The sequence below is a fragment of the Melospiza melodia genome, chromosome 20 (genome assembly GCF_035770615.1).
Source record: "Melospiza melodia melodia isolate bMelMel2 chromosome 20, bMelMel2.pri, whole genome shotgun sequence".
In the NCBI taxonomy this organism is placed as follows: Eukaryota; Metazoa; Chordata; class Aves; order Passeriformes; family Passerellidae; genus Melospiza; species Melospiza melodia.
In genome coordinates, this window is record NC_086213.1 from 12,005,093 (window position 1) to 12,027,872 (window position 22,780).

The 22,780-nt window shown below is 47.4% G+C and overlaps 2 protein-coding genes and 1 long non-coding RNA gene across 5 annotated transcripts; 2 read left to right on the forward strand and 1 right to left on the reverse strand.

The window, feature by feature from the left end:
• Nucleotides 1–938: 938 nt before the first annotated feature.
• Nucleotides 939–6,179, forward strand: HVCN1 (hydrogen voltage gated channel 1). Its single transcript, XM_063173008.1, has 6 exons — nt 939–978; nt 2,373–2,602; nt 3,069–3,173; nt 3,421–3,652; nt 5,435–5,547; nt 5,828–6,179. The coding sequence occupies exons 2-6, from the start codon at nt 2,408–2,410 to the stop codon at nt 5,891–5,893; spliced, it is 711 nt and encodes a 236-aa protein (XP_063029078.1). The 5' UTR covers nt 939–978; nt 2,373–2,407; the 3' UTR covers nt 5,894–6,179.
• On the reverse strand, nt 5,826–20,790 carry TCTN1 (tectonic family member 1). Of its 2 annotated transcripts, none has more exons than XM_063173007.1 (15): nt 20,694–20,790; nt 17,816–17,936; nt 15,750–15,880; nt 15,224–15,390; nt 14,713–14,800; nt 13,823–13,932; nt 11,255–11,275; nt 10,725–10,850; nt 10,050–10,175; nt 9,631–9,715; nt 9,147–9,285; nt 8,694–8,850; nt 7,876–8,001; nt 7,392–7,536; nt 5,826–6,643 (listed from the first exon to the last, which is right to left on the reverse strand). In XM_063173007.1, coding segments are annotated over exons 2-14 (1,422 nt in total). In that variant the 5' UTR covers nt 17,818–17,936; nt 20,694–20,790; the 3' UTR covers nt 5,826–6,643; nt 7,392. The 2 variants fall into 2 exon arrangements, with proteins under 2 accessions (XP_063029077.1, XP_063029076.1); XM_063173006.1 differs by lacking the exon at nt 20,694–20,790 and adding an exon at nt 19,651–19,830.
• LOC134427289 (uncharacterized) lies at nt 19,901–21,292 on the forward strand. 2 transcript variants are annotated; one of them, XR_010030134.1, is made up of 3 exons: nt 19,901–19,960; nt 20,317–20,443; nt 20,555–21,292. It is a non-coding gene; the product is annotated as an uncharacterized LOC134427289 (long non-coding RNA). The 2 variants fall into 2 exon arrangements; XR_010030133.1 differs by having other exon boundaries at nt 19,922–20,121.
• The last annotated feature ends 1,488 nt before the right edge of the window (nt 21,293–22,780 follow it).

The following is a 22,780-nucleotide window of genomic DNA, read 5'->3' on the forward strand; positions in this document are numbered from 1 at the left end:
GATCTTCCCCCATTACCTGATTAATGTTTACTGGACTCAGCTGAAACCAAAATGCCCAAATTCACTGTGAAGCCCCGGGCTAACCCTGCCTGCCATGGGTCCGTGTGGCTTTGCTGTCCCACTCCAGAGCTCTGTGAGTCGCTGTTTTGGGATGGGGGTTTGCAGCTGCACAAGGGTGTCCCCTGTGCTCATTCCCCATCGCCCTGGGAAGGAGAACAGGGATGTGTGCTCTGGGATGAGGTGCTAGGAAATATTTCAGTTGCAGGAAAGGATTTAAACACTCTCTAGAAGGAAATCCTTTCAAAGAAAGAAATACCTTTGGGTTTTAGAATTGAAGAACTGGAGAGATGTTTATTCCTTGGAGAAAATTAGGAATATTTCCAGTTTGTCCCAGCAGAGGTGCCATAGAGATGGGTCCCAAGTGCTTTTCACAGCTGAATTTTTCTGAGAACTTCCCAAAAGTTGTGTTTGGGAGATTGAGGGGAACGCTAAACATGAAGAGGCTGTGACAAAACACAAGCTTATAAAAGGAGGCAGATTAATCCAGGCCTGATTCCTGGATCCTTACAGCCCACATTGATCCCTGGACCTCCACCGACTCCATGGGACTAATCTGTGTCCGTGCTCAGCAGCTCTCTCTGGGATCGGCAGAGTCACACTTTAAATTCGCGACTCTCCTGGATCTTTGCTCGTTGTTTCCTGTGATGGGGGAAAAAGTTTAAAAACAATAGGGAAAAAAAGTTTCAACTCCATCCGGCCTGTCCTGTTTCGGAGGGACGGAGTGCGGGCAGCCTGGAGAAAAAAGGCTGCGGAAATGGAAATGGGAAATGTCGGGTTGGAAGGGGGCCTGGCTCGGGGACCCGCCGGGGCGAGGTGGGGAGGAGGCGGCGGGGCCGCCCCTGGCCGGGGGGAGGCGGGGCCGGGCCGGGGGAGGCCCCGCGGCGGCGGCGGGCGGCGGGCGCAGCCGGGACGCGCACGGTACCGGGGACCGGGGGCAGCGGGGGCGGCCGGGAGGCTCCCGGGGCTCGGCGCGGTGGGTGCGGGCTGCGGTGGGGGGTGACAGCGGGACCCTCCCGGGGCTGCCACGTCCTTCTCCTCAGGGGTCCGCCGCGGCCCCGGGCTCCGTCTGCTCTGGGCGACGCCGTGGCCGCTCCGGTCGGTGCTGGGTCCGGGGGAGGTTGGGAAGCCCCGGGGTCCTGGATGCTCCGTCCGCCGGCGGCCCCGGGCCCCACGGCAGCCCCGAGGCCGTCCCGCACGGGGCAGGGGGCTCCGTGCCCGGGGCTGCTCCCCGAGGGCTCCGAACGAAGGTGCTGCCCCTGTGACGGCACCGTGGGACCGGCTCCCTCCTCCCGGCAGGTGATGGGCGGCCGGAGCTGGGAGCGGAGCTCACCGGGGTCGAGGAGAAGGGGAGCAGCCCGGGGGCACGGGCGGACCTGTGGTGGCACCGGGGACCAAGGGAGGCTGGTGCTGAGCTCCCCGGCGGCTCTGGCAGGGATGGGTACCCGCAGAACGGGATGGGGACGTGCTGGCGGCTGGAGCGGATCTCGGAGGGTTTGTGGGCCAAGGCTGCAGGGCTGCCCAAAGAGGAAGGGAGGCTGGCGGGGTTGTGATAAGAACACACGAGCCTCTGCTACAGCCAACACGCAGCCCATCTGCAGGCCCCTGCTCTTCCAGCCAGCTCAGAGTTTCACTCATACGGTTTTCATTGCTGGAGTGTGGCCTCCATCAGGAGTTTGGTTTGATGGTCCTGCCCCTCACTGGGTACCCACAGGGATGGGCTGAAGCCGGGATGCCCAAGGGTGAGGTCAGCTCTGGACTGAGGAGATGGGGAGGACAATGTCACCCACCTGCCAGGTTGGAATGTGGGCATCACCTGCTTAATTTGCCTGCAAAGGCTGAGATGACAGGGTGTCATTGGTGTTAATGGAGGGAAATTATGGCTGTTCCTCATCTTGGCAGTGTGGCTGGCGGGTGAGGATGCTGGGGTCAGCTTGACCAACAGCTTCCCTAGATCAGTGTTAGAAACAAGGGCAGCTGCCCCCACCTCCATCACGAGGTGCCAGATAAGGGCTGGAGCTTCTTGCTTCTGTAATCAATGCTTTGTTTGGAGAAGTTTGGAAATACCTTGTGAGGAAGTCCCTTGTTGTAGAGCAGCACGGCGGGGCGCAAACAGAACTGGGAAGGCAGCAGGGGCTGTGCGTGGTGCCGGGGGAGGTGATGCAAAACCAGCGGTATCACCATGAAGCAACTTCCCGTCAGCCAGCCGTGTCGGAATGTCACGCTCTTATCACCCTCACTGGGTGAAAAAAGCAAGATTTGGCATCCTTGGCCAGCCCCAAATGGGGAGGTGACACTCTGCTCTTGTCCCTCAGACGTTGGCAGGGTGATGCCAGCTTGATCCAGAGCCATGGCCAAGTACCTGAAGCACTTCACGGTGGTGGGCGATGACCCCGTGCAATGGAGCAACGACTATCGGAAATGGGAGGAGGAGGAGGAGACTGGGGAGAAGCAGCCAGATGGAGAGATCAAGCTGGAGCCCCCCAGGAGAAACATCTCCTTCCAGTACATGATGAAAAAGGTCTTCAGCTCTCACAGGTTTCAGGTGAGGCAGAACAAACCCAGGCCGAGGGCACTTGTGACAGCAGAGCTGCTGTGGGACTGAGCTCAGGGAGAGCACTGAGGTCATGAACCCCACAGTGCAAAGAGCAGCAGCTGCTGCTGAGCTGAGCTGTCCTGTCAGAACAGAGCAGCTCTGCTGCAGGTGCAGACGTCCCCTGAGAGGAGACAAGCCCCAGTGCACAATCACCACAGCTCTGGCACGTGCTCTCCTCCTGCTCCCCGAGCCCCCCACACCAAGCAGGGTCTGGTGGGGAGCCAGGTGGTTCCATGTGGAATAACTCACCATTTGGGGCAGCAGGAGTGGGAGCAATGGAAAGCTCCATGAAACACAACCAGTCAAATCAGGGCTGTGGGCACTGGGGTGTGTTTGTCTGAAGGGCTACATTGGCTCCTCTCGCTCCTCTGTCTGTGCTGGCACGGGATTCATGTTGGTTCTTCTCCTCCAACAGATTGGGGTTGTCTGCTTGGTGATCCTGGATGCCTTGTTGGTTCTTGGGGAATTGCTTATGGATTTGAAAATCATCCTTCCGGACAGATATAATATAACCCCAAAGGTAAAACGTGGGGAAGTGTCAACATGAACAGCAGTTCCCTCCCTTTGGTGTCCCTCCTGAATAAGCTGGGCAAGGCAGGACCTGGACTTCCAGCCTTGCTGAGCCAGTGGTTGTGGAAGAAAAGTCCTGAGCCCTTCTCCCTGTAGAGCCAAACCTGAGGTGCCCTCAAGCAGCAGAGCCTTTCCAGCCTGCTCTGCCTGTGTGCACTCTGCAGGGCTTCCTGCCTTAAACTTGTACTCTTTTCCAGGTTTTCCACTACCTCTCCCTGTCCATTTTAACCATTTTCCTGGTAGAGGTGGGGTTTAAAGTCTTTGTCTACCGCCGGGAGTTCTTCCAACACAAGTTCGAGGTGCTGGATGGGATCGTTGTCGTCGTGTCCTTCATCATGGACATCGTCCTCATCTTCCACGAGCACGAGTTCGAGGCCGTGGGGCTCCTGATCCTGCTGCGCCTCTGGAGGGTGGCCCGGATCATCAACGGTGGGTGCAGGGCTGGGCTGTGCTTGCCAAACCTCCCTGAATCACCTGGGCTTTGTTCCTTCCTCAAACCCAACCCTAGGGGTTCTGCTCTCCCAGCAAACTCAGAGTTCTGTCTGTGTGGAACTTTAATCAAGCTGCAATTTTTTTGGAGCAGTGACAATCTGCTGCTTGTGTTGGTATGATGCCTCAGGTGCATGGCAGCCAGGCATGTTCCCCCTAAAAAACCCTCTCCTGCAAAGGGATGGCTCATGTTCTGAATTTCCATTGTAGGATCCTTTTGGCAGGGGAGCCCCTGTCTTCCTGAATTTGCTGCTACAGCAGAGTAGGTTTTAGTGCTCTGTTCTGTTGGGACTCCATTATCCCCTCCAGGGATGCTGCAGGGAATGTCCTGATGTTACTCTAGATCTTTCTTGCTTGAATTCAAAGGGCTTGCCATAAAAAGAGAAATAGAAAATGTCCCAAAATCAGCCTTTAGTGACTTCACTGCTGTAACTGTTGCAAATAGGTGTAAATTTGGATATAGCTGAAACAAGCATAGCTGCAAACCTTTTCTTCCTTCTTGAGGAAGGAAATTTGGGATTCCAAAGAATATGACAATGAATGATTTCAGATTCCTGCGTGAAACCTCAGCTCAAGCTCTGTCCTGTGTCACTTTTGGTGGGTGCTCCATATTTGAGACAGCTGGGATCAGAAGAGGGGATTGCTGGGGCTGTGCCCACTGTCCTCAGCCCCTTTCAATGGGGAGAGGGTGCCTGGTTGGGTGCCAGAGAGAAGAGAGATGTGAGAGCAGCTTGTGGCTTTCCTTAGTTCAGAGTGAAAGTCAGAGAGAAACCGGATTTGTGTGGGGCTGTGGGAACCACGGCAGCCTCACAGCACAGCAGAAAGCCAGGACTGCAATTATGGGTAAATCCCCTCATCCTCGGGTGCTCCAGGCTCCCTGCCAAGCTTTCTGCAATGTCCACCTGCTTGCAGCAAAAAGGGACAAAGGGAATCTGCCCCACGCTGGGGTGTTGGGTGTCAGTGCCTGGGCACGGTTCCTGCCGATGTTATCAATACAAATGAGCAGCAGCGCTGCTTTGTCCTGGGAGAGCTGAACCCCCAGAGCCCAAAGGGTGCCTGGAGCTCTGGAATCAGCCATGACCCAGAGGAGCTGTGAAGGGAGGGAGAACGTGATGTTCTTCAAGCTCTCATCAAGCTGCTTTGTTTTATCTTTGTGGGAAGAAACTGCCTTCAGTGTGGGGGCTGAGTTGACATGGGATCACCAAATGGTGCTTATAGAAAAGTGACACCTCTGCCATGAGGAGACACTGCCTGCTCTCACTGCAGCTGAGCAAGGTGAAGCCACAGCCCCGTGGACCTGAGGATGTCCTGTTGTGCCAGGCCGGAGTGATCAGCCCAGGGGCTGGAGGAGCCCTGTGGCCCAGGCCTTGCTCTGCTGCCACACCTAAAACTGCTAAAACACAGCAGAGCTGGCCCCAGCTGCACCCCAGGGCTCTGCCAAGGGAGAAAATTCAGGGATTGAGTGACAGTCAGAGTGGTTAATTCAGCTCTGAGGCCGGGCTGCCTCTCCCCAGCAGACTATCAGTATCTGAATCCCTCCGGTGGCTGATTTAAAACCCTTCCTCATTAAGGAAAGCACTTGGGAAGGGTGGTTGAAGATGACAGAAGCTGGGCTGGAGAGGAACACGTTTAACTCCTTGAGCACAGAGCCTTGTGTGCTGTGAATTCCTGCTGGTGGCTGTTTTACAGTGTAAAGCAAACCCCCTGTGAATTGCTCCACAGGAATCATTTTATCCGTGAAGACCCGCTCGGAGCAACAAGTGTCCAAGTTAAAGCAGGCAAACCTGAAACTTGCCACGAGGGTGGAACAACTGGAGCACAGCTGTTTGGAGAAGGTAAAAAAACACTTTTAATTTGGGTTTACCTGCTAATGGTGATCCTTGTGCAAGGTTGGCACTGCTGGCTTGGTTTCCTCATGGGAAAGTGTGGGGTGAGCTGGGCTGAAGCAGCACAGCCCTGCCCGTGCCTCCCTGGGCTGCTCCTCCTCACAGGAATGATGTCCCTACCTCTGTCCTACTTCTTCTGGCCAGGCCGTGCTGTTTTCCTGCAGCAAGAGATACATTATAGCAGTGGGAAGGTCCCTGGGAAGTTTCATTTGAATTTTGCCTCCTACAGGAGCAAGAAATCGAGAGGCTGAATAACATATTGAAACAGCATGGACTCCTCAGCCAGCAAAAATAAGAGGCCAGTCTTCCAAGGTGGGAATTCTGCTTGAAGATTGCAGTGTTGGAATCTGCCAGCTTGACCTGAAAGGTTTTCTGTCTCTTTGCTTCCTCTTGTATTGTGTTTTCTATAAATATTTTCTATTTGACCCCGCTTTGATCAGACCTTGGGATGGCAAAAATAGTTCTACTGGAAAATTAATCACACATAGTCCCTGTAAACAGTAATTTTTTTTTTCCATTCTTGTACAGTTGTACAGTCAAAACTGAAAAATAATTTAATAAAGACACATCTTTACAAGCTATACATCCAGAAAAGTACCACTTATTTAAAATAATTTTTTTTTTGTGATAACATTCTTTATTTGCAGCAAACTTGCAGTACAAATGATAACAACCCAGACTGAAAAGGTATTTTCTTCTCCACCAGCTGCCTGCTCATCATCAATACATCTCTTTGCCAACCATTCTTTTCACACTGTTGGTAGTTTCCTCATTTCTGTTGCTGCTTGTGCCACTTTGTTATTTATATAACATTCATTTCAGAAACACCAACACACCACTCCTTTCCCTGACAAAGAAATCAGCCCCAAAATAGAGGCAAACATGTGCCATCTTACGTCAAACAATGCCTTGTTCCAGCAGCAGATCCCAGTTCTGATTCTGCATTTCCTCATCTCCTCTTCCCTTTTCACTCCTGTTCCCTCACAGCCCATGGGGCTGCAAAGTTCTTTGTTCCCACAGCTCATAAATCCATGGATCAAAAGAACTGTAATGTGTAAGAACAGATGTAGGTGAGTGCACTGCTGGGAACAGTCAGACTCCAGAAAAGCCATAAAAAAGCAAATTCTAAAGGGCCAGGCTGGTGTTTGAATTTTTTCAGGTACCAGTGTCCCTGTGGAGAGGCTGTTTGAGAGCTGAGGAGTGAGGTTTAAGAAGTGGGAATTCTGAGAGATGGTGACTGCAGCAGGTGCCTCCCATGGATTCCAGCCCCACTCAGCTGGAGGGGTCACTGAAACCACAACTCAACTGTTCAGGTTTTTAAAAAAAGGTAATTAATTAGTGGTGTGGGAAAAATAGCCAGAAATATGTGGCTTATTCATCTCTGCAAGGAGATAAAGCAGAGGCCTTATCTAATAGCACATGATGAGTTTAATTAGCAATTTAGCTCTGCTGTTTGTGGGATAATGAACTTGCTTTCCCTGTGTGTTCCTGTGCTCTTCCCTTCCCCTCCTGGCTCTGCTGGCCAGGCTGGGGCTGGGCCAGAGCCACCAGCAAGTTCAAACTGGAACCTTTGTCCTCTCTGCACAGTTATAACTGGGGACTTTCCACTTCATGGGGGTTTCTTCACCCTAAACCTTCTGAGAACCCTCACAAGGTCTCACCCTTCCTCTCTTGGCCTAATTTAGCCCAGCATCTACAACTTAGAAAAAAATTATGGCCCATCATAGTCACAGGATAAACAATGGACTAAACATAAAATAAAGCAGAAATTTGGGGTTTTTATGCATACTTACCTTAGACAAAGGGATAGAAAAAGTCAAAGGGTAACTTGATGTTAATGGTGGGCCAAGCTTTGTAGCTTGGCTCTGCAGGTGAAGAAATGTCAGTGAAAACCACAGAACTTGTTACAGGAATAATCCTTTCCCTTCCTGAGGGAAGCTGCAATGAAAATACAAACAGGAGTTAGCTTCAGTTTTCTATTTGTACAATCATTTATTTGGTCTGGGTTATATTTGCTAAAAAGGCTTTTTTTTCCCCCCTTTTCTATGTAGTTCCATGTTTCTTTCCATAAATGCTATATAGATTTTTATTGAAGTGTGTTTTGGCAAGGAGCCCACAGCTGTGTTTGAGCTGGAAGAGAACTGCTGGGTGTAAATACATTCTAATGTGAAGTGCTGCCTTTAGATAATGAGATTATCTGGCTCATTGTCACACAGCTGATACCCAAGGAAAACAAGCCACTTGTTTTATCTTAAATCCTGTAATTTAATTACATACCTGCTTCAGTGTGGTGCTAGTGATTGTGGCTGTAACATTCACTATCCTGGCTTGGGGATTGACCAGGGATCCATATTTAGTCCACTTTATTTCTATTCCCAGTGACACAGGTATTTGGCATGAGCTCTGCAAAGTGTGAGAAATCATCTCATTCTCTGCCTTATGTAGAAACCATCACAGTAATTAATTATTCATGTTGTTAAAAGGGTAGAATGTCCCCACAAAGCTCACTGAGGAGGTTACCAGAGCAGATGGACCCTGCACTGTTGCTGGGCAGGACAAAAACCCTGAACTCTGCCAGGGCAGAATTTTGAAGGCTACAATGTTAAATATTTTTAGGCACTTCTCCTTGAACTCTCACACTTCTGGCTACAGAAACCATTCACTCTTTTGTTGCAGAAGCATGCAAGAGACCATCCACTGTTTTATATTGTGATATTGTGCTTATCTCTCTCTTACCCTGGCCTGGATTAGGAGGGGAAACCCTGATTCTGTTCCTTCCCTCTGTCACCTCTGGTGCTTCATCCTTAGAAGAACAACATTCCAACCAATGTTTAAACAGCTCATTTTCTACCCAATACATTGCCCTGATCCACAGCTGAGGTGCCTGGATACCAGCTTGATTAAATATAACTTCTACAGCAAGAATGAAACTCTCTGTGAATATTCCATGAGTTTCTTCCAGCTTATTTCTGCATTCCCAGCCCCATTTTCTCCTCCAGTTGGTTCCTGCATTTTTAGGGAGTGAAGCTGAGCTGCTGCTGCAGCACAGGCACAGATCTCGTGAGGGTGGAGGGGTGGGAGTGGTTGAACTTCACCTGTTCTGAGATGTGGAGCTGAGTTATTGGCACCCAGTCAAGCACATCCTGGGCTTGAGAATTCCCAAATGAGGCCACGTACTCAGGAAAGCTTTGGCCCTTCAGCACATCAAGGAGGGTCTGAGCCAAAGGCTGGCATTTCATAGCTGCTGTAATTCTTCCAGAAAACAAAACAAAAAAAAAGATAAGTTAGAGCAAAATCCATTGGTTTGGCACAGTCATCATTTCTCCTTGCTCTCTGCTCTGTTCAAGCCTTCTGGCTACAGTTGCTAATGTACACAATCTTTCCAAGAGAAAGACCATTGTTAATTAAATGACATTTTTTATAATTAAATACTCCATTCTCAATATTCCTCTAGCTGTATAAATGGCCCAGGACCTGAACAGAGCCTAAGGGAAAGGGATGTCAGAGGGTTAAAAGCATTAAATTTTAAAAAATGAATAATTTCTTACCGTAACTTACAGCCTGATATCATGTTATAACCAAATAATACTGGGGCTCTGGCTCCCTGTGCTGCCAGGCAGTCCTGGGTGGATGTGCTGTGCAGAATGGTGAGCTGGCTGTGTTTGTTACTACTCTGAATGATGCCAGATGTAACACACAGTTAAGGGAAATTAAATGCTTGATGGATATCAGGACAAAAAAAGAATTCTTAATCATATCCTTAAAATATAGCTGCAAATGCTATAATGGCTCCAGATTCCTCTCCCAGTGTGAAAAAGCACCAGGGTGTGCAATGGAGGCTTAAATGTACCTCAGTACAGTCCCAGGAGATTGCAGTCAGGACTGAGTCATTCCCTCCTCAAACACAGCCAGAAAAGCACATTTTTATTTTTGGAAGAGAACAAATGTATTTCATAGATGTCTGTGCTAGAAAGGGTTTGTGAGGCTGGACCAGAGCAAGTGAAGCAAACAGAAATGCAGCAGGGGAAGGATATCCTTGAGGCTGGAATCCTGCTCTGACAGGCAGCCCAACAACATAACCAGGATTGCCACTCAGAGGAACTGGCTGTGTGTTCTCCTGCAATGCAAACACACCATTAGTTCTTATCCTGCACTGAAGTGGTTGGAAAACACAGAAATATTTCAGTTATTTTAGGATTATGACCTGCCTTGAGTGATGAGGACAAAACTGTAAGTGAGGCTTTGCTTTCTCTGTTACAGTCACAAGCTGGGGCCCATAAATGTGCCAGATTTTGGAGGCCTCCATTGCCCAGCTCTGAAATGCTGCCTCATCTGGGCATCCAGGGCAAGTTCTGCTTTACCTTGCTGCTAACAATTGTTCTGATTCAAGTTTAATAAGTTTTGTAATTAAATGTCTTTTACCAAGTCACCCGTGACATCTCCACAGTTACCTGAGTGAAGCTGATTTCAAAGCTCTGCTCTATTGAAAGTGCTTCTCTGCTAATTGCCCCCAAGACAAAAGCTGCAGAAGCTTCTATTATTTCTCCTGTGTCTGTGTGGGTAATGTGATAATTCACCTGAAAATTAAACATTTTAGATATTAATTTGAAGAAATACATAAGAGAAACTAGAAAAAAAAAAAAAAATTTAACCATGCAAGTATTTTCTTTCTTCCTTGCTTAAGAAACTCAGCTCCAGGGTGGGGATGGATTTGATCCTGTAGAAGCTGGAGCCTCTTCACAACTGACTTCTTGCTAAACCTAAGCACAGACACAACTTTAAAAGATGATGTGCAGCATCTATTCCTCTCTCTGTCATTAGTGCTCCTGAAATAATTTTATCCCAAGCATAAATTAAATTCCAAACTCATGTCATTGCCTGTTTTGCCACAAACACAGAAGTAACACCAGGATTTCAGCCTGGCTCCATGTTACATTGCACAGAATTATTATTTTGTTGCAAAACACTCCCTTTTACCCAAAACCAGTGTTTCTCCCATGACATTTACTCAGGAGATGTCACAAAAATGGAAAGTGCAAGGCCTCCTGCCTGCTTTGCAGTTTGAGAATCAGAAGTGATTTGATGCTTTCCATCAGCTCTGAGGAGGAAAAGGCTGCCAGACCTACCCCAAGCACTGCATTGATGCACAGCTCATCCAAAACCATGGGGAGCCTCAGGGCTTCACTGCTGCTCAGTAAAGTCCTCATTCCATTCACAGACTGGACAACTACGGACTGGACAGTGATGTTCACCTGAAAAACAGACTCATGTCAGCTCTGAACACTGGGTATAATTAATTTGGGCTTTTTCTGTGTTATTATATTTGTGACCTTTCCGGGTTCTGTTCCACAGCAACAGCATGCAGTCATTCTCTGAACAACTGCTGTGTTACAAGTGCTGCTGAAGCTCAACCAAAGGGTCTGGGTATAAATAAAAAAGAGATTTTCTTGAAAATAGGGAGTTTTATATGAAAGGAATGTATCAGGCTTGAGTATTTGCAGGCAGCATTTTATCTTGGAGTTGCTAAGTATCATTACTGATAGCAAATGATGTAATTTTTTAAATGTAAAGATCAATCAGTGAAAAATTCCCACTGACTATAACTTAATAAGAATTTTGCCCACAGCTCTTCCAAGTAATTTAGAAGGATACTTACCATCTGATTTGATTTGGGCACCTGAGGGAGAATAAAAGGACAAATTAAAGCAGTAGCAAAGATCTGACCTATTGCATGTAGCAGTCAAGTAAAGCAGGAAAGGCTTTGTCTATTTAACTCTCTCTCATAACAATAACTTTTATGTTATGGAGTTAATTGGATATAAACCAGAGTACCCAGGAAGTGAAAAGAACTGTCACAATGCAATCCCCTCCTTCTTCTGACTTACAGAATTATTCAGAGACCACCAGTTCAGGAAACCTGCCAGGCTGTGCTTCCCAAAGAAAGGAAGAGCTTCTATTGTCCAGTTCCATAGTTTCATGGTCTCCAAACCAATACAAGAGAAGCAAGTATCTCTCTTGTTATATAGTTGCCCCACTGAAAAAATTTCCACCAAAAATATTTCATGGCAAGGCAGAAATGTCAGACCAAGGTCATCAATCAGGTAAAAATACTCCCATGGAGCAGAATTTTGTCAAAAGTTTTACTTTTCTGACTTTCCAATGAATGTTTGAGTCACATCTTTGGGAAGGGACCAAGGCTTGGACTCTTGATCATGAAGAAATTCAGCAGAATTGTGATGGGATACTGAGAGCAGTGACTCATTCCTGTCCCAGCAGGGAACACATTCCTGGGAGCTGCAGAGCTGAAGGTGCTGCAGGTACAGTTTGTCACACATTCATCATCCCAAGGTACAGCCCAGCCATCAGAATGAGCTGGGTAATAAAAATCTCTGCAAAGATTACACTCATCCTTCAGGGAACAGTGCTGGGAGTGAGCACCACTCCTGAAGTTCTGTTTGTCATGGCTGGGGTGATGGATGGTGTCTCTGGAGGTCACTCAGAGATCACTGCAGCCACGCTGCTGCCTCAGGAGGGAAGCAGCAAAGGCAGGGCCGGCTCATTGCTGTGGCAGCTCCTCACTCACTGCCCAGGGTGTGTGTGAAGCTCCAGTGTGAGGAACCTGCTGGGACATCCCAGGAATCCCCAGCACTCCCTGCATCTGCTGGGCAGGGCACAGAGCAGAGTTTATCTGCAGCAGTTCCCAAACTTTGTTCTCGCTGCAGCTGCCCGTGCAGCAGGGAGGGCGGGATCCTGGGATGGGCTGTCCCAGTGCTCCCAGTAAGGCTCCCCTCGTTACTGGTTTGCCGTTTTTATGCCGGCAGCTCCACCTGCTGGCACTGGGAGGGCCCCAGCTCTGCCCTGTGGCCGCCCTGTCCCCAGTGCCATCACTTTCCTGTTGTCACATCCCACCTCCCCTTCCCACAGAGCGTCTCCAGCAGCTTCGCAGCCCTCTCCAGTTCCTGCAGCTGATCCCTCCTGACACCCAGCGTGCTCCGGGCAGAGTCTGACCCCTCCCAAGCTCAGCCATTGCCTTGGCAAGCAGCACAGGGATAAGGGGTTATGGATTTTCCAGTCAGGAAAGGGAATTCATCTTTAACTCAAACCCACTCAGCTGCTGGAGCCCAGCCTGAGCCACTCTTGCTCTTTTCTGGTCCTGCAGCCAACAAGAACTAATTTTGGGAAGACATGGAGACACTCAAAGCCCTTCATGAGGCAGGGTTTTCTCCACTTCTTCCACAGCTGGAGATCAAAAGCCAACATCTGGGAGCAATCCTTGGCTGATTTCAATGAGATCCTCAATGATCCCATCTGTGAGGGTGTGAAGTGCTTAGTGGGCTTTCCTTGCCTTTGGGAGCTTTGCAATCTGTGAGCAGCCTGGAAGGGGTCTTTAAGCAGTTACTCACTGCTAATTAAATGAATTTAAATAATTACATAAATTAAAATAATTTTAATGGTGAAGAGGTTGCTGTTTCTTTACAACCTTCAGCTTCTGGAAGGAGCCATCAGGTTAAGGTATGATGCATTTCAGTTTCATTTTTTCATGAGTGATTTTTTTGTCTTCCTGAATATCCTTACAGGGAATTTATTCGTACAGAAGGCATCATCCCCCAGGTCAGAAAGGGATGAAAAAGTAGGAAAAGCTTTGAAAAATAGCCCCAGACTGGATTTTAGCAGGCAGGATCCAAAGAAACCTGCCCTCAGTCATGGTGTTTGGGAACACAAAGAAAGCTGTGTCAGCCCCCACTATCAAAAACTGAGGCTTGGAGGAAAGGGGCAGATGCACAGGATTAAACCTGACAGGTTCTTCCTTCAGTACAAAGTTTTAGCAACTCTAAAACTCAGATTTCTTAGAATTCTGTGTTCTGATAAATGGGCTTCTTGGAAAAGCCTGAACATGCACAGGAATGAGAAACTGCACTAGCTCAGTGCCATGGCCTTGGCTCTTCAAAACTATTATTTTTATTTTATCTTTGAGTATATTATTTATATTTTGCTAAGTAGAGAACAGTAAATGCTTCTGTTACCAAAGCTTGAAGTAAAAACATTCCCAAAGGCTTTCTGTATAAAATCTGCTGTACAGGGAGACATTTCTTCCCAACCCACAATTTAAAAATCCAAATAAAGCACAATATCCCTCAGCAAACAGAAGTTACTTCATTCTGCAGATGTAAAAGAGATAAAATATGAGTATTTCAGCTATATAACTGTTTCAAATCATACTTACTGCCAAAATGCTGGAGTTGATATAAAACAACATGCTAAGTGCTTGAATGCTGTCACATTTTTCCACACTTACTGATCTAATGCATTTTGTGGCTTGGTTTACTAAAAACCCTGGAAAAAAAAAGTCATCAAGTATTACTGGAGGAAGTGAAAGAGCAATTATGAAAAGCAAAATGAAAAACAATACAAGTACCAGCAAAATTGAAAGTAAATGTCTTCTCTATTGCAGATAAGATTTTATGTGAGCTTTGAAGAATGAAAGTAGAAAAACCTTCATGAAAATTACTTAATTTTTGAATCTCTTAATTTTCTTTCACAAGAGACTTCAGTCCTGTAATCACCACCCTGACTGTTATGAGACCACATTTAATGGTGACAGTGGGGTTTGGGAAATGCAGGTGTGGGTTTGGCTGGGGGGTTTTTTTCACCTCCACCTCAGCAGATTTTCAGGAAATTGTGTGAGAGGTTAAAATGCAGAGCTCAGCCTGCAAATCTGACTTGTGAGAGGAACCCTGGGCAAAGGGAAGGTGCCAAGGCTGCCCAGCAGGGCTGGCATGGAGCAAACCCCTCCTCCCTCAGGGTGTCACCCTTGTGCTGCTTGGTTAAACCATTTATGCCAAACAGGACATTTTCCTGTTGGATAAACGACCCTTTAACAAGATTTTCAGGGATTTCAATCTCAATTTGAATGTTTAATAGAGATACAACACAATTTCCATTCTATGTCTTAAAAAAACAAAACAAAACAGAGAAACAGAAGTGATTTAAAAATCATCTGTTTATGAATTGTTAGCTGAATTCTCCATGGGGAGTGTGCCAGCTTTCTGACTGACTAATCTAAGAGCAGAATAATAAAAAGCAAAAAATTGAGATTCAAGTGCATTTTCCAACCTGCAGGATTTGCATCAGAGCACCAAGAAGAGAAAACAGGACTTGGCAGCCTCAGAAATGCATCCTCTGTCTGGACAGGAACCCCATACTGCCAAAGAAAATCCACAGTCAGGTACACAGGTGTGGTTCAGCCCATTTTTATTGACAACAAACATGAATAAAATCAGTACTTATTTCCCCAGGATCTCTCAGTAATGCTCTGTGCAGCAATTTTTCAGTCACTGCTAAAGCTTTATGCTGAAAATAGCAGAAAAAAAATAGCAGGAAAAAAAATCCTTATTTTTTCAAAGATCTTAAAAATCTAGTTCACTTTTTAAGTAACTAAACACAAAACATTAAATTTCTTATTTTACATTTCTATATTTAACAACCAATATAAATTTTGCTTCTTCCAGCAGAACTGCATTATTTAAAAGCAGATGCAAACAATGCTGATTTCTTCTTTCTGGAATAATTTAATACTAATTGCACCAAATATCATTTCCCTCCTATTGAATCAGAGAGAATTTACCTCATATCTGGAAGTTTCATTTGCCTCAGGGGGATTTTGAGCATCTGTATCCAAATTCCAGCTGTCAGGCTCAGCACTGAAAGTTGCACCTCCAAATTTGTCAAGCAACTCATCAAAATTTTCTGCAGTTGGGATTTCAGGGGATTTGAAGTACAGGGCTTGTTCATCTGATAAAATAGTTAAAGAAGGGGATAATTTAAGGAAAAAAATATACAGAAACAATACTTAGTAACAATGAGACAATTTTAAGCATTATTTATTTAGGATGCTAAATTATTTACAAAAAAAACCCCAAACTATTTTGTTTTCTCCAACAGAGAAGACCAAGGGTACCAGATGTTTAATTTCATGTTTTCACAAGTGAAAGCATCACAGCATAAGGACAGTGAGCAGACAGAATTACCACTTTCCTGAGAGGTTTAATAAAATAAAAATAGTTTTAAATTTAGGTTTTTTCTAGTAGCTAAAGAGCTTACAAAAAAAAAATAACACCACAATGCTTAACATTGCCTACAACTCTACTTACAGTTTGTAGCATGAATGCAGAAAATACTGGGATTGACTTGGTCAATTATTTTAAATATCCTTTCTGGTGGATTTGCTTCAACATCAAGAGAATACACAGCAGCTTTCTGACTACACAGCTGGCTGTCACCCCTGCAAAGACACAAAATAAATCAATGATCTACTAGAAGTTAGTGCTGACCAGATTTTAAAGTTCTTTTAATCTACTGAGGCAGCACCAGAAAAATTAAAAAGCATGAAATTACTGAATTTAACAAATTCAAATTCTATAAATTTAATAATTTGTAGAACAATCATGCATCCTTAGAAGGTTCCTATTGTTTTATACTCTGTGCTTAGTAATAAATAATAGAGACTTCTCCCACATGTTTTATTCAGCAGAGGAAACTGTGAGCAGCCACATGAAGGAAGGTAAGAAACAGACTGAGGGAGGGAAAACCAGGGACAATATGAGAGACAAAATGTTAAATTGGATGGGATCCAGGTGGTTGAGACCCCAAAAATGCAGGGCTGTACCAGAGGCCACACACAGCTCAGCAGCACTTTCATTCCTACAACCCAATGGGATTTCAGAGCAGGAAAACAGGTCAGTTTGGTGGATGTTGGAATAATATTCAATTTGAGCAGGGAATGGGAAGAATTCCTGCTTGAGATGATGTGAAAGAAATGGCAGAGTGAGGAACAGGAGGTGAAATAACCCAGCCTGTCTTGGAGGAGTGTTCAAGGCTGTGCCATGGGCTCACCAGGAGCTGCAGGAGAATGTGAGGTTGTGCCAGTTCAGAGCCTGGCAGCTCTGCTGTGCCCCACATGCCACAAAGAGCAGCTGATGATCCCTCTGAAACTGGTTTTTAGCAGCACAGAGCAGCTGAGGACAGGCCCTGCAGAAGTGAAATGACTTTCAGAGATTTTGAAGCCTGGAGTTAAGCTTTTCTATGAGGTGAGTCATTGTTAATAGGATCCCATCATAAATCAAAGCCAACAGGATCCCACCATAAATCAAACCCTTCTGTTTCAGAGATCTCACGGCCCCTGCCTTGGGATCAGCCAAAATAACACAAATATGCAAATGTAGGTAAACTCTGATGTAAATAATGAGAGCCACAACACCTGCAGACACTGAAATCTCCTGGCTTTTCATGCAAAATAAGTGTTTTACACAAAAGAATTTGGGCAAAGGAACACAATTTCATTTGAGGCATTTCTAGCTGACAAAGGCAGCACAGTCATCTGAGGCAATTAAAGTGTCACTCAGGAGGGTGTTGATTAGACCTTTCTGATCCATATAAATATCTATAAATGGGGAGCAGGAGTCTTTTGTGTGCCAGAACAATAAGAAACCACAGTCTGGCATGACTGCTAATTCAAATTCCAAAGCACCAAGAATAAACCCAGTGCTCAGATTGGCATAATTTATACAGAAGGTGGGTTGAAAAAGCTGCACTTATTGTTCTGAGAAGTCACCAAGAGATTTTTTTTTTGCACATTATTATTTTGAAGTGAGTGTTCTTAACTCCTCTTTGAGAAGATGAAGTTGGGGTGAAGGTGTTTTCAGATTAAATAGCAAAGAAACAACTCTTGGCTTTACTTTTTTGGTATAATGTTACATTTTACTGTTTGTGAAGTGGCAGTGGGGGAGCAGGTTGTAAAATTAGGGTCAGAAAAATGCTCACACTATTCCAGCAAGCTCTGAACTGATTAAATGTGTAGCTGATATCATAAATGTAATCAAAGAGGTCACTGATAAATTTACTGATAAAAACTGGTGATCTGCAGAGCAGTGGCCAGATTGGTCCTTTGGGATCAGTTTTCTTAACTCCCAGACATTGCATTGATCAAAGTCTAAAGATTCATCATTCTTACCCCCCAAAAAAAGCAGCAAAACCTAAATCCCCACAGGGAGGAGCACAGGGAAACAGGAGGAGAGAGGGAAGGGAGGGAGAGAACTGGGTGGGAGCTGGATTTGTGCTCTGCCTGGCTGGGGAAGGGACAGCAGGGAACTGCTCAGAGGAGAGGACAGGCAGCAAATGGAGAAGGATTTTGTGCTTTTCTGGTCGTTTCTGCACTCACATGACCACGGGGATGGAGCACGTGGTGAAGAGGCTGAAGTCCTCGGCGCTGCAGTCGGGGTCACAGCAGCAGTTGGTGTCGCACTGTGCCACCAGCAGGTCGCACACACAGAGCCTGGCAACTGCAGCAGAGAGGGAAGCGAGAGCTGCAGAGGGGACACTGCACACTTGTCACCTCGCCCTGGCTTTGGCTGTGGGCAAAAGCCCTCTCCAAATTCCTGTTTTCTTTTAAAAACAATCTTTTCTGCTGCTGAGCGGATTTATTTGGAGCACGTGGACAAAAGCAAGCCGTGCTAAAAACTGTTCCCTGAGAAACAAAACCCAATAGGGATTTTGGAGGTGTGAAAATCTGCTCAGCCTTGCAGAGGGAAAAAAATAAGAGGTACAAACAAGGTGTGTTTATCTGCTTGTTTCAGCTTATTGGGAAGAAAAATAAAACATTTTGAAGGAGCAGAGATGTTTACAAATTTTGAGGATGGCTCAGGGTCCAGGAATACATTTCCCTTATGTGCCAAAACAACCATAAATGACTTCTTTGAAACTGTTTTTTCTGTCTGTTTTTAGATACTGTGAAATGTTGTAATCACAGACAGAGTGATTGCTAATAATTCAGTAAATGGCTCAGTAACATACACTTGGCAAATTCTTCAAACTCTTTGAGGCCTTCAAGTTTATAGATTTAAAGAACAGATACTATTCTACTGAACTGTTTTTGAGAGCTGCTGTTCTATAATTAATCTAGACTTAAGAATAGCACAGAATGAGGAAATTAAGGCCAGTGTTTTATAAGAAAGACATTCAGAGAATATTTTCTTTACTAATTCCTTTATTTCACTTTGCTGCCTGTTTCCCTGTGGCCCCATAGATGCTCTCTGACCACCTGAACAGCATCCAGGTATTTCCTGGAATCTCTGGAGTTCTGACTGTTCTCTTGGCTGAGCTTAGCCCTGGATCCTTAGCTCACCCTGTAAATAGAGAAGTTTAAACATGGATGATTAGATTGCAGGGTTATGTCTGTGAGATTAGGGATTTAAATCCCTTTTCCCTAAGGAGGTAGCCACTGGGGTGGCTTTCCCGTGGCAAGTAACCCTCAGCTGAGGGCAACACCAGCAGGATATAAAAGTGACATAAAAGTGTAGCAAATTATACAGTGGGAAACACCTTCTGAGAACACAGTAACCAAACTTTGTGAGCTCTGCTTCTATGACAATGTATCCACAGTGCTTGGGGCACAGCGTGCACCCAGCCTGGGCTGTGCTGGAGCTCCCCAAGGACACCCAGGGCCCTCCTGCGCCAGCTCAGAGCAGGGCTGGGTGGGCAGCAGCCCCTGCCCTCCACCCCAGGGACCCTCAGGGCTGTGGGGTGCCCTGCTCTGGGTGTCCGTGCCAGGATCAGCGTGCCCAGGGACCCTCAGGGCTGTGGGGTGCCCTGCTCTGGGTGTCCGTGCCAGGATCAGCGTGCCCAGGGCTGTGGGGTGCCCTGCTCTGGGTGTCCCTGCCAGGATCAGCGTGCCCAGGGACCCTCAGGGCTGTGGGGTGCCCTGCTCTGGGTGTCCCTGCCAGGATCAGCGTGCCCAGGGACCCTCAGGGCTGTGGGGTGCCCTGCTCTGGGTGTCCGTGCCCGGGGCCTGCTCAGGGCTGGCTGAGCCCTCCTGAGGAGGCTCCGAGCGGCCTCGGCTGCAGCTGCCCGAGCAGAGAGCCCCAGAGATCCCCGCCAGCGCCGGGCGGCCGCAATGCGAAGGGGAGGCCAAGGACCGAACGCCCGAGGGAGGCCTCGAGCGGGGCTCCCTCAGCCGGGGAGCGCCGCCGGTGCCCGCAGCGCACGGAGGGCACCCACCGTCCGTGACCGGGGCCGGCGCGCTGCGGACCCGCGCCTGTGCGGCATCACTTGTATCGGCCGGCCCTTCCGCCCGGAGCGGCGGCGGCGGCGGAAGGAGGAGGAGGAGGATGAGGATGAGGACGAAGACGAAGAAAGCCCCGAGCCGCGGCGGCGCCGCCATGGCGGCCGCCCTTAGCAACGGCGCGTTGCCAGGGCGCGCGGGGCATGGCGGGAAGGGCGAGTCCCGCTCTCCTCTCGCGAGACTTGGCGGGCGAAGGGGAAGGGCCGCACCCCGAACATGGCGGGCAAGGGGATGGCACAGCCCTGGGTATCTGCGGCTCATTCGGCCGCTCTCGGGCTCCCTCATCGCCCCCCAGTGCGGGGAGCCTCGGGGAGAAGCCACACGCAGGGTTCTCGCTGGATATGGTGGTGCCAGGCGGCCGCTTGTGCCACTCAGCGCCCTCAGGAACAGCCCGGCGGTGGTGAGGGGTCGGTGCCCCCTCAGAGCCACGGGAACTGTTCAGGTGTTGTGGGCCAAGTGTAACCCACAAAGGTGGTTTGGGAAAAGCTCCTGGAAAGTCACGCATTAAAAAAAAAAATAGGGAATTGGCCCAAAATCAGTAAAAAATAGTTGATGGCATTGCACAGGGGAAACTGGAATTTAATACATTCTTCTTGCATCAGGAATTACTTGGCAAAGCTGATGGTGCACAGGGGACCAGACTCCAAGATGAAAAGCAAGCCTTGCTGAAATGTGAACGCACAGATTGCACCCTGGATGAATGTGGGCAGGAGCTGGATGAATAAAGAGGTATTAATTCTTACTGCATCTACCATTGAAATGGAATAGAAGTGGGCAACTGTTCAAAAGCAAAGTAGGATGGAATTAATCTTGGTTTTCTCGTGACCTTTTTTTTTTTAGGGCTTCACTCACAGAAACAGTTCACCTAAATCCACTTAAAATACTTGCTGTAATAGGAAAAAACCCACCTTTGTTCCTGCAGAGAAAGGCAAGACATCGAAGAAAAACCATTTGAAAAACTCCCCACCACAAAACTCACCCTGGTATTGGACTTCTGAAACAGGTTCCAAAGAGCAACTCCAAGTGTGTAGGATAAGATCAGGACATCAATACACAATGCTTGTTCTCCATCTAATTTATCCTGTCAACAGCAGCTAATTAATAATTAAAAAGGGCATGGTGATCCTTATGTGGGAGGTCCTATAAAATGAAAATTGAAGCAATTTGAGAGGCAGTAGATTCCTGTTTATTCAGAAACATGTTCAGGGATGTACTCTGTGACTGTTTCAGTTACAGTGTCAGCAGCAAGATTCTGATGTGCATTTAAGCATTATGGAAGCTGTGACTGGCCCATCCCTGGAAGTGTCCAAGGCCAGGCTGGAGCAACCTGGAATGGTGGAAAGTGTTCCTTCCCATGGCAGGGGGTGGAATGAGATGATCTTTGTGGTCCCTTCCAAACCATTCTGTGATTCCTGTTGGTGATTTCTGACTCCTCACATGGGGAGCCTCACTGGGTCCTTCTCACATTAGTTTTCTTTTTAATCCAACTGTGCTGTCTTGAACTTCATCTTTCCAGGGCTAACACAAGGTTTGCCCTATGACAGATCACTTTACAAGTCCAAGTGGACAGGCATTTGGGATTAGAGTCCAAACAAAGTCAAACCAGGCTGAAATAAACTGCATTTTGGTCTAGCACAAGATTAGCCCTTAAATAAATAAATAGTGATGAGCTGGGGCAGCCTGTACAGCAGATGGCATTACAGGTAGCATTTATCACACTCCAGTCTCAGGGCTCACATACTTGGGAGGGAGGACTGACGTCAGCTCCCACTGAATCAGTTTTAAAACAAGCTGGAAACCTGCTTGTGCCTTCAGCAGCTGATTAATTTGTGCAGCACTTCTGCTTTGCACTCCCCAGTGCATTTATTGGTCTGGACAAGCCTAGCAGGAAGAGTTCATTCTGTTTTTGCAGCTTAAGTGAGCTGATGTAAATAGATCTTGGACTTTGAGGTGGGAAGATTCCACCCAGCTGCAGTAACCAGGGGGATGCCCTTTGGTCCAGTTTTGGTGCCAAATTTGTGCATTGGGGAATTTTAAACAAATATCACTTGGCAGGGTATCGACTCTCAGGGTACAAGAATAACACTGAGGAAGGCAGCAGGGCATGGCTGGGAGGGATTTACAGGGAGAACCATCCACACTGACACTGAACAGTGCTGAAAACCAGTTCTGAAGCATTTTAGTAAAAATAGTTGGGGTTTTGTGTCACAGGAGCTCAGAGATCCTCTGAATGAAAACCAGGAGCAGTTTTTTTTTTGTCTGGGCACAACGTCCTCGTGCAGGAGTGACAGAGTTCATCAAAGGTTACTAATTACCACGTACATTTTGAGGTTGTCTGGCTGTCTAGACAGACTTGAGTGGGTGACCTGGGGTAGGATCATGGGATCATTAAGATTGAAAAAGACTTCCAAGATCAAGCCCAACCTTTGACCAAATACCCCCATGTGTCACAAAGTGCCACATCTACTCATTTTTTGAGCTCTTCAAGGGGTTGTGACTCCAGCACTCCCCCAGGGAGGCTGTTGGAAAGATTCTCAAGGATGGAGGAGTGTGAAGAGCTCCTGGTGTGCCCTGGCTTGGAGCATTAGGGAAGCACAGAGTGGTGCTCTGCCAAATGAGTCTGTCAGCCCTGAGCTCACCATGTTCCTCAGTGTTTGAGACATGGCTGCTGGGCAAAGTGGCACAGAGAGAACCCTTCAGTCCTGGAAAACTCAGCATTGAGGCAAGGAGAACTGAGCTTTAGCTGGGGGGATCCCAGGCTGGGCAGCACAGCCAGGGAATGCAGAGCAGGTCACCTTGCACCAGCCTGAGCAGCACAGAACGAGGGTCAGGCCAGGCTGGGCTGGAACGAGACAGGACCTGGATGAGGAAGAGGAAGAATGAGACTCAAGGATTGTGTGGGGGAAGCTCTGCAAATATGAGCTTCCCTTTGCTGATAAAGGAGGGTGTGAGAGCAGACAAACAAGGTAGCTCCTCTCAGTGCCTCACACCCTGGCAGCAGCACTCCCTTATCTCCAGCACCTTGGCCCATTGAGCTGTGCAGCCATTCCCTAACCCACCACTCTG

Bases quoted from the DNA above. Each gene is read 5' to 3' on its own strand.
- TCTN1 (XM_063173006.1), bottom strand. From the start codon at position 19,813: ATGGCGGCGCCGCCGCGGCTCGGGGCTTTCTTCGTCTTCGTCCTCATC. The intron at 15,881-17,815 runs GTGAGTGCAGAA...GTGTCTTTGCAG, and splicing joins TGCTCCATCCCCGTGGTCAT to GGGTGACAGCCAGCTGTGTA. The intron at 10,851-11,254 runs GTAAGTATCCTT...TCTGTTTTTCAG, and splicing joins TGCCCAAATCAAATCAGATG to GTGAACATCACTGTCCAGTC.
- HVCN1 (XM_063173008.1), top strand. From the start codon at position 2,408: ATGGCCAAGTACCTGAAGCACTTCACGGTGGTGGGCGATGACCCCGTG. The intron at 2,603-3,068 runs GTGAGGCAGAAC...CTCCTCCAACAG, and splicing joins TCAGCTCTCACAGGTTTCAG to ATTGGGGTTGTCTGCTTGGT. The intron at 5,548-5,827 runs GTAAAAAAACAC...TGCCTCCTACAG, and splicing joins AGCACAGCTGTTTGGAGAAG to GAGCAAGAAATCGAGAGGCT.